The sequence below is a fragment of the Oncorhynchus mykiss genome, chromosome 13 (genome assembly GCF_013265735.2).
Source record: "Oncorhynchus mykiss isolate Arlee chromosome 13, USDA_OmykA_1.1, whole genome shotgun sequence".
NCBI classification, from domain to species: domain Eukaryota; kingdom Metazoa; phylum Chordata; class Actinopteri; order Salmoniformes; family Salmonidae; genus Oncorhynchus; species Oncorhynchus mykiss.
Window position 1 is genome coordinate 11,446,881 of NC_048577.1, and position 10,449 is coordinate 11,457,329.

Sequence of the window (10,449 nt, forward strand, 5' to 3'; positions counted from 1 at the left end):
AAACACACACACACACACACACACACACACACACACACACACACACACACACACACACACACACACACACACGCGGCATAACACGCTACTTGCCTACAACCCAGGAGAGTTGATGAACACACACACAGGTGACACAACAATGCCACTTCATTTGTTTGTCTTTGTTTATTAACGTCACGTCTTCGTCATTAACGACACATTCCGTTTAACAGTCCTCGTAAAAAAAACTGAAAGCACACAATGCTATGATGTCACCAATCACACCTTTTGTCAACTCTAAACAGTCAGTCATGTAAAGCGTTGACCCTTTGGAACAAATACCTACATTTATACATTTGCATTACATGTACCTGTACTTCATTGAATGTGCTGTGTGTATTTTCAGTATATTTCACTTATGATACATACCAGGCACTTGGAAACATAAAAAAATACATCATAATAATTGCAAATCTTAATGTGCAAACGAGGATAAGAAATGATATCAGATGCTGGCCTGCAACAGGGAGGCCATAGTGTCATGTTAACCCTTTGTGCATATGTAGACTTCATATGTACATTCACCTCTGTCCTATTTGTACTTTCTGTGTTACCTCAATATGGGAACCTGAAGTCTCGGGTTTTTCCCAATCAATCTTACAGTTCCTGGTTTGTAACTACATTTAAATTCTACTGGCATGGTCGAGTTGCACGTTGTTACATTGTACTTACAACAACGACTAAGTATTATTTTGAGTGATTTGTCTGTGAATAAATACAAATAATGAAGCTATTATAAGTACTACACAGTTATGTACACACTTCTGTTTAGATTGGGTCTACTTATCTAATCAATAAAACCTGGATCAAATAGAAATCCCTAACTTGGCCAATAATACTGGATGCCAGGTAAGTTGTGCAGATCAAATACCAATCCCTACCTTTGAGTTGGATGAGCTATTAGCAAATAATACTTTTCTGAGGTTTGTCGGCTTTATTGAGAAATGTCTGTCGCACAAAGGGTTAATGCGTCATCGTTGGGTTTGTAGATCCTGACACAGGATCCTTGTCTTTGTGTGCGCCCCAAATGACAACCTGTTCCCTATGTAGTGCACTACTTTTTTTATTTTATACCAGGGCTCTGGTCAAAAGTAGCGCACTACATAGGGAATAGGGTGCCATTTGGGACGAGCCCATTGTCACCAAGTGACAAAATAAGATAGAGAGAGGAACAACTTCAACATTCAACAGAAACGTCTCGTCTTAACCAGAAAGACAAATAAAACGTGTTTGACTTGTTTGCAGAAGTGATGAAAAGACACAGAGATGTCATACCTATACAAACTTTTTCCACTTATTACCTTGTAACTTCAGGAGCCTATTCCCTACAGGAGATTTTAAAGGCTGTTTGCTGTTGGGACCACACCAGATTTGATCCATTTGTAGGGTAAAAACATACAAGATATAGGTTATTTTAAGCTTAATTCATTCAACGTTATTGAATTTGATCGTCAGTCATAAAGCATGAGGTATGCGACTGAAATGGCACACTATTCCCTTTACAGTGCACTACCTTTTAGGGAATACTATACAGGGATAGGGTGTCATTTCAGATGCAGCCTAGGTGTGTGAAGCCACTGCAGGTCAAGTAGGTTGGTTGAGGGGAGAGGAAGGTGCGGTTCATTGTCAGCGAAACATCATAGCCTTTTTTAGCCAAACCACACCTCTGTCGTCCTGGCAACCAACCTTACAACTATGCAGGTGGCAGTCACATGACAATGGAACTAAATACCACATTCTTAGCTGAGGACCCCAGGGTAACCGGGTAACATGAGTGAAGGCTACCCCTAGCCCTGCCTGTGTAAAAAATATATATATATAACAAAGGCAAATCCTAAACTTCCAGTTACATTTGAACTTAGTCTCCCATTGTCATCAATGTTTGACTAAAGTGGAAGTTAGAATCCACCCCATAGACGCATGTAGAATGTAGTTTGACATACGACATGCTTCAACAAGACTGTGTTTGCTCTGTAGTGTGTGTACCACAGATTTCCACTGGCTACCTTGTAACCTTGGGAGCCTATTCCCTACAGGGGATTTTAAAGGCTGTTTGTTGTTGTGAGTCTAGAGACTGAGTAGAGGGGGAGGAAGGAGAATAAAGTTGGCCCTAGACACTGATCTAAGGTCAGTTTCGCATCTTCTAATGGTTAAGGATGGTACGCTGACCCAAGATCTGTGGCTACAGACAACGTCCACACAGAACAATTCAGTTCTGATGTGAGGCTAGAAAGATTAGACAAAATTTACCTGACTCTCTACCTCCCCCTGGTGGCCATAATAGTTAAAGACACTGATATAAAACCCACTGTTATAGTGACTATCCAGACTAACAGTAGCTGTTATCGGTTATAGTCCATAGGGTCTGTGCTGCATACAAATGATGACTAACAAAACACACAGGAGCATATTACCTCAATTCTCTCAATAACTGCTGCTTCTTCTTTACATCATAATGGCGATTACATAAATCCAACTGTGTTGCCACACAAATCATTTGGGAATGTCAATTAGGGATGTCCATTGGGAAAAGTCCATTGGGAAAAGTCCATAGGGAATGTTTGAGGTACATTTCCATAGTTTTCTTGTTGTTTTCTTCAGCCAGCTGTTACTGTTTTGTGTTGAAATGAGTTTTTTCATGTCTGAAAAGGAGAATTACCTTTGACCCCCACACAGCTTTTATAAAGCACCTAACCCTCCCCCTCCACACACACCAACTTTCAGCTCCGAGGCATTGTTTAGGCACAAACACACACACACAAACTTACACACACACCCTGTCCCTTGATCGTAGCAACAGGTGTGTGAGCACGTGTCCCAAGCTGAGCACACACACACCCTGGCCCTAGCTGACAACAGCTGGTTTGAGCACCAGTGCCCCAGGGGATTGAATCACCACCCAGGAGGGGAGGTCCCGCCCCGCCCCTGTCCCTCCGTACCCTCCCGCAGACAAATTCAATACCTCATCCTCCCTCTCCTCTTCACATCCGTCCTCCTCCTCCCCCTCCCTCCTGCTCTCCCCTCTCCCTAGCCGCCCCAGACCCATGGAAGCCAACCCAAACACGGATGCAGTCGAGAGTCCAAACGGGAGCAGGGAGGAATCACACCAACCCAATCCCCCACCTCCACTACCTAGTGAGAACAAGGAGGCTCCAGGGTGACCTAGTCTGCTGAGATCCAGAGGGCCACACATGGCCGAGAGAGGCAGCGAGGCCCCTAGATGGTGGCCCCCTAGGAGAGAAGCCATGGCGGCCCCTCCTGGGATGATAATATGGGCCCCGCCGACATAGCCCATCTCTGAGACCCCTCCACTGTTACCTCCGTGGAGACCACCCCCTTTGAGGAACACCCCAAGCCCGGCTGAGGAGGCCTGTTCCTGGGTCGCGACGAAGTGTCCGTGGGCCTTGATGTGTTTGCGGAGGGAGCTGGGGTCGGTGTAGCGTTTAAGGCAGCCAGCCATCTTGCAGTAGTAGGGCTTGTCCACGTAGTGGGTGCGCGTGTGCTTGAAGCGGTCGCTGGAGTTGGAGTAGCGCTTGCTGCAGCCCTCGTACGGACAGATGTACGGCTTCTCTCCTGGGAGAGGGAAAGAGGAGAGAAGGATGGATGTGAATTGTCTTGTCAACTGACAGATCTTCAGATTTTGGAATGCATATGGTATTAGCAGTTCTTCTTGGACAGGCATGCCAGAAAAGCATCTTTAAATGACGGTGTGCATTAAAGATGATATGCCGGTGTGTGTGCGACATGTATGCATGCCTTTAATCTGACCCGAAGTACCCCACAACCACAATAAAAAACACTGCGAGAGGTTCTGACAAAGAGACATAACAGCACAGCGGACTCTTACCCCCGCGGTTTCCTAACCCCGTGAGACAGCCTTTAGAGGGGAAATAAACAGCTGTTCTTTAGCAAAAATAATCAAACTGACCTGTGTGTGTACTGACCTGTGTGGGTGTACTGACCTGTGTGGGTGTACTGACCTGTGTGTGTGTACTGACCTGTGTGTGTGTACTGACCTGTGTGTGAGCGTGTGTGTATCTTGAGGTTCTCCAGGCGAGAAAAGCTCTTGTTGCAGGTGGGACAGTGGTGAGGCTTCTCATTGGTGTGGGTCCTGATGTGGATCAACATCTTGTACCTGGGGGGGATTACACACACACACACACACACACACACACACACACACACACACACACACACACACACACACACACACATACAGAGTGAATAAAGCTTTACACACATATATACAGTGGGGAGAACAAGTATTTGATACACTGCCGATTTTGCAGGTTTTCCTACTTACAAAACATGTAGAGGTCTGTAATTTTTTTATCATAGGTACACTTCAACTGTGAGAGACGGAATCTAAAACAAACATCCAGAAAATCACATTGTATTATTTTTAAGTCATTAATTTGCATTTTATTGCATGACACAAGTATTTGATCACCTACCAACCAGTAAGAATTCCGGCTGTCACAGAACTGTTCGTTTTTCTTTAAGAAGCCCTCCTGTTCTCCACTCATTACCTGTATTAACTGCACCTGTTTGAACTCGTTACCTGTATAAAAGACACCTGTCCACACACTCAATCAAACAGACTCCAACCTCTCCACAATGGCCAAGACCAGAGAGCTGTGTAAGGACATCAGGGTTAAAATTGTAGACCTGCACAAGGCTGGGATGGGCTTCAGGACAATAGGCAAGCAGCTTGGTGAGAAGGCAACAACTGTTGGCGCAATTATTAGAAAATGGAAGAAGTTCAAGATGACGGTCAATCACCAATCACCCTCGGTCTGGGACTCCATGCAAGATCTCACCTCGTGGGGCATCAATGATCATGAGGAAGGTGAGGGATCAGCCCAGAACTACACGGCAGGACCTGGTCAATGACCTGAAGAGAGCTGGGACCACAGTCTCAAACAAAACCATTAGTAACACACTACGCCGTCATGGATTAAAATCCTGCAGCGCACGCAAGGTCCCCCTGCTCAAGCCAGTGCATGTCCAGGCCCGTCTAAAGTTAGCCAATGACCATCTGGATGATCCAGAGGAGGAATGGGAGGAGGTCATGTAGTCTGATGAGACAAAAATAGAGCTTTTTGGTCTAAACTCCACTCGCCATGTTTGGAGGAAGAAGAAGGATGAGTACAACCCCAAGAACACCATCCCAACCGTGAAGCATGGAGGTGGAAACATAATTCTTTGGGGATGCTTTTCTGCAAAGGGGACAGGACGACTGCACCGTATTGAGGGGAGGATGGATGGGGCCATGTATCGCGAGATCTTGGCCAACAACCTCCTTCCCTCAGTAAGAGCATTGAAGATGGGTCGTGGCTGGGTCTTCCAGCATGACAACAACCCGAAACACACAGCCAGGGCAACTAAGGAGTGGCTCCATAAGAAGCATCTCAAGGTCCTGGAGTGGCCTAGGCAGTCTCCAGACCTGAACCCAATAGAAAATCTTTGGAGGGAGCTGAAAGTCCGTATTGCCCAGCGACAGCCCCGAAACCTGAAGGATCTGGAGAAGGTCTGTATGGAGGAGTGGGCCAAAATCCCTGCTACAGTGTGTGAAAACCTTGTCAAGAACTACAGGAAACGTATGATCTCTGTAATTGCAAACAAAGGTTTCTGTACCAAATATTAAGTTCTGATTTTCTGATGTATCAAATACTTATGTCATGCAATAACATGCAAATTAATTACTTAAAAATCCTACAATGTGATTTTCTGGATGTTTGTTTTAGTCTCTCCCAGGTGAAGTGTGCCTATGATAAAAAAAATGACAGACCTCTACATGCTTTGAAAGTAGGAAAACCTGCAAAATCGGCAGTGTATCAAATACTTGTTTTCCCCACTGTAAGTGGTGAATATACACTGACTGTACAAAACATTAAGAACCCCTTCTTGATATTGAGTTGCATCCCCCACCCTTTTATTTTGCCCTCAGCCTCAATTTGTCAGGGCATGGACTCTGCTAGGTGTCAAAAGCTTTCCACAGGGATGCTGACCCATGTTGACTCCAATGCTTCCCACAGTTGTGTCAAGTTGACTGAATTTCCTTTGGTTGGTGGACCATTCTTGATACACACGGGAAACTGTTGAGCATGAAAAAACCAGCAGCGTTGCAGTTCTTGACGCCTGAGCCTGGCACCTACTACCATACCCTGTTTAAAGGCACTTCAAAATGTTGTCTTGCCCATTCACTCTCTGAATGGCACACATACACAATCCATGTCTCAATTGTCTCAAGGTTTAAAAATCCGTATTTAACTTGTCTCCTCCCCTTCATCTACAGTCGTGGCCAAAAGTTTTGAGAATGACACAAATATTAATTTTCACAAAGTTTGCTGCCTCAGTTTATATGATGGCAATTTGCATATACTCCATAATGTTTTGAAGAGTGATCAGATGAATTGCAATGAATTGCAAAGTCCCTCTTTGCCATGCAAATGAACTGAATCCCCCCAAAAACATTTCCACTGCATTTCAGCCCTGCCACAAACGGACCAGCTGACATCATGTCAGTGATTCTCTCGTTAACACAGGTGTGAGTGTTGACGAGGACAAGGCTGGAGATCACGCTGTCATGCTGATTGAGTTTGAATAACAGACTGGAAGCTTCAAAAGGAGGGTGATGCTTGGAATCATTGTTCTCCTCTGTCAATCATGGTTACTTGCAAGGAAACACGTGCCGTCATCATTGCTTTGTACAAAAAGGGCTGAAGAAATTCGGCTTGTCACCAAAAACACTCACAAACTTCTACAGATGCACAATCGAGAGCATCCTGTCGGGCTGTATCACCGCCTGGTACGGCAACTGCTCCGCCCACAAACGTAAGGCTCTCCAGAGGGTAGTGAGGTCTGCACAACGCATCACCGGGGCAAACTACCTGCCCTCCAGGACACCTACACCACCCGATGTCACAGGAAGGCCATAAAGATCATCAAGGACAACAACCACCCGAGCCACTGCCTGTTCACCCCGCTATCATCCAGAAGGCGAGGTCAGTACAGGTGCATCAAAGCTGGGACCGAGAGACTGAAAAACAGCTTCTATCTCAAGGCCATCAGACTGTTAAACAGCCACCACTAACATTGAGTGGCTGCTGCCAACACACTGACTCAACTCCAGCCACTTTAATCATGGGAATTGATGGAAATTGATGTAAAATATATCACTAGCCACTTTAAACAATGCTACTTAATATAATGTTTACATACCCTACATTATTCATCTCATATGTATATGTATATACTGTACTCTATCATCTACTGCATCTTTATGTAATACATGTATCACTAGCCACTTTAAACTATGCCACTTTGTTTACATACCCTACATGACTCATCTCATATGTATATACTGTACTCGATACCATCTACTGCATCTTGCCTATGCCATTCTGTACCATCACTCATTCATATATCTTTATGTACATATTCTTTATCCCTTTACACTTGTGTGTATAAGGTAGTAGTTTTGGAATTGTTAGGTTAGATTACTCGTTGGTTATTACTGCATTGTCAGAACTAGAAGCACAAGCATTTCGCTACACTCGCATTAACATCTGCTAACCATGTGTATGTGACAAATACATTTGATTTGATTTGATTTTTTGGATTGGACTGCTGAGGACTGGGGTAAAGTGCTTTTCTCTGATAAATCCCCTTTCCGATTGTTTGGGGCATCCGGAAAAAAGCTTGTCTGGAGAAGACCAGGTGAGCGCTACCATCAGTCCTGTGTCATGCCAACAGTAAAGCATCCTGAGACCATTCATGTGTGGGGTTGCTTCTCAGCCAAGAGAGTGGGCTCACTCACAACACAGCCATGAATAAAGAATGGTACCAACACATTCTTCGAGAGCAACTTCTCCCAACCATCCAGGAACAGTTTGGTGATGAACAATGCCTTTTCCAGCATGATGGAGCACCTTGCCATAAGGCAAAAATGATAACTAAGTGGCTCGGGGAACAAAACATCGATATTTTGGGTCCTTGGCCAGGAAACTCCCCAGACCTTAATCCCATTGAGAATTTGTGGTCAATCCTCAAGAGGTGGATGGACAACCAAAAACCCACAAATTCTGACAAACTCCAAGCATTGATTATGCAAGAATGGGCTGCCATCAGTCAGGATGTGGCCCAGAAGTTAATTGACAGCATGCCAGGGCGGATCACAGAGGTCTTGAAAAAGAACGGTCAACACTGCAAATATTGACTCTTTGCATCAACTTCATGTAATTGTCAACATAAGCCTTTGACACTTATGAAATGCTTGTAATTATACTTCAGTATTCATATGAACATTTGACAAAAATACCTAAAGACAATGAAGTAGCAAACTTTGTGGAAATCAATATTTGTGTCATTCTGTACACGACTGTACAGGGATTGAAGTGGATTTAACAGGTGACATCAATGAGGGATCATAGCTTTCACCGGGATTCACCTGGTCAGTCTGTCATGGAAAGAGCAGGTGTTCGTAATGTTTTGTACACTCAGTGTATGTCTTTATAGTAATATGTTAAAAAAGAGTCAGAACATTTTTTATCCACTTTTAAATCTGATATGGGGCACCTTCATATCTGAAGATCAGAGACCCTCATACCTATACGCTGAAGAATAAGCCCCTCCTACCTGGCGTTGAATCCCCTCCCGTTGCGGGCACAGCCCTCCCAGTGGCAGCAGTACCCAGAATCCTTTTCAGGTTTGACATGGTAGTCATTGATGTGATCCACCAGGTCCTGTAACGAGTCAAACAGCAGGTGGCACTAGAGAGCAGAGAGAGAGGGAGGAAGAGAGGGATGAGGGAGAGGTAGAGAGAAGGGGAAGGAGAGAGAGCAGAGAGAGAGGGAGGAAGACAGGCATGAGGGAGAGGTAGAGAGAAAGGGAAGGAGGGAGAGCAGAGAGAGGAAGAGAGGGATGAGGGAGAGGTAGTAAGAAAGGGAAGGAGGGAGAGCAGAGAGAGAGGGAGGAAGAGAGGGATGAGGGAGAGGTTGAGAGAAAGGGAAGGAGAGAGAGAGAGAGAGAGAAGGAGAATGGGGAAAGAGTCAATTTAGACTAGAGCATTTCAGGTAAGTGAACTGGAGCTGAGCATATGATACATGTATATGCTGTATATGAAAAAGTCATACTCATACTTCCACACATTTGAAGTACATGCTGACAGTTATCGCAGTGCAATTCAGATAGTAATGTGTTCTTTTTTGCAACGTTACGATTCTGAATGCATCCCAGGGTACTCTATCCCATCCACACACACACCCCCTCTCCTGTCCACCTGTCAATCACATACCTTCATCCAATGGCAGGCCAGCTGCTCGTTCGATGAGGGATCGGGTGACGCCCTCTTCTCCCCGGGCTGACCAATGAACATGGAGGAGGGCAGGTTGAACCCGCCCCCTGTGGTCCCGATTGGCAGGAAGATCTGGAAGCCCTGCGGAGAAGCATCGCCTTCCAGGTAACGAGGGAGAGCTGCTTCCTGAGGGAGAGAGAGAGAGAGAGAGAGAGAGAATGATGATGAGAGTGTGTCAACTAAGGGCACAGTCCGTCTGCCTGCCTGCCTGTCTGCCTGCCTGTCTGTCTGTCTGTCTGCCTCTCTGTCTGTCTGCCTCTCTGTCTGCCCATCTGTCTGCCCATCTGTCTGTCTGCATCTCTGTCCTCCCATCTGTCTGCCTGTCTGTCTGCCTGCCTGTCTGTCTGCCCATTTGTCTGTCTGTCTGTCTGCCCGTCTATCTGTTTGCCCATCTGTCTGCCCATCTGTCTGTCTGTCTGTCTGCCTCTCTGTCCTCCCATCTGTCTGCCCATCTGTCTGCCTGCCTGTCTGTCTGCCCATTTGTCTGTCTGTCTGCCCGTCTATCTGTTTGCCCATCTGTCTGCCTGTCTGTCTGCCCATCTGTCTGCCTGCCTGCCTGTCTCTCTGTCCGTTTGTCTGCCTCTCTGTCTGTCTGCCTCTCTGTCCGTCCGTCCGTCTGTCTGTCTGTCTGTCCACCCGTCTGTCTGCCCATCTGTCTGTCTGTTTGCCCATCTGTCTGTCTGTCTGTCCACCCGTCTGTTTGCCCATCTGTCTGCCCATCTGTCTGTCTGTCTGTCTGTCTGTCTGTCTGTCTGTCTGTCTGTCTGTCTGTCCGTCCGTCTTTTACCCCTCCAGCCCTGTTTTAAATCTGATTAAGTGAGAACCACAGTATGCCTGTGTGCAGACAGCGTGCTGGCAAATTAGATTCACTACAGATTTAATTCACTTCTGTCCACTATGTGTGGAGTGTATTCACTAATCAACTATCCCACATTCTGACCGGACTGCCTGCCACACGTAGACACACACGCACTCACACACTCCCTAAGATGAACCTCTATACTAAGAACCGCTATAGAGAGAACTCTCTTCTCTCTTACTAAATATTTTTT

The 10,449-nt window shown here is 45.7% G+C and overlaps 1 protein-coding gene across 1 annotated transcript in view; it reads right to left on the reverse strand.

Moving 5' to 3' along the window:
• Positions 1-140: 140 nt before the first annotated feature.
• Positions 141-10,449, reverse strand: part of LOC118938427 (zinc finger protein GLIS2-like) — a 47,351-nt gene continuing 37,042 nt past the window's right edge. The window contains exons 5-8 of the mRNA XM_036942335.1: positions 9,338-9,523; positions 8,680-8,813; positions 4,056-4,174; positions 141-3,612 (exon numbers count right to left, since the gene is read on the reverse strand). Of these exons, the coding sequence (XP_036798230.1) occupies positions 2,885-3,612; positions 4,056-4,174; positions 8,680-8,813; positions 9,338-9,523 (1,167 nt within the window). The 3' untranslated portion in view covers positions 141-2,884. The remainder of the gene's footprint in view (positions 3,613-4,055; positions 4,175-8,679; positions 8,814-9,337; positions 9,524-10,449) is intronic.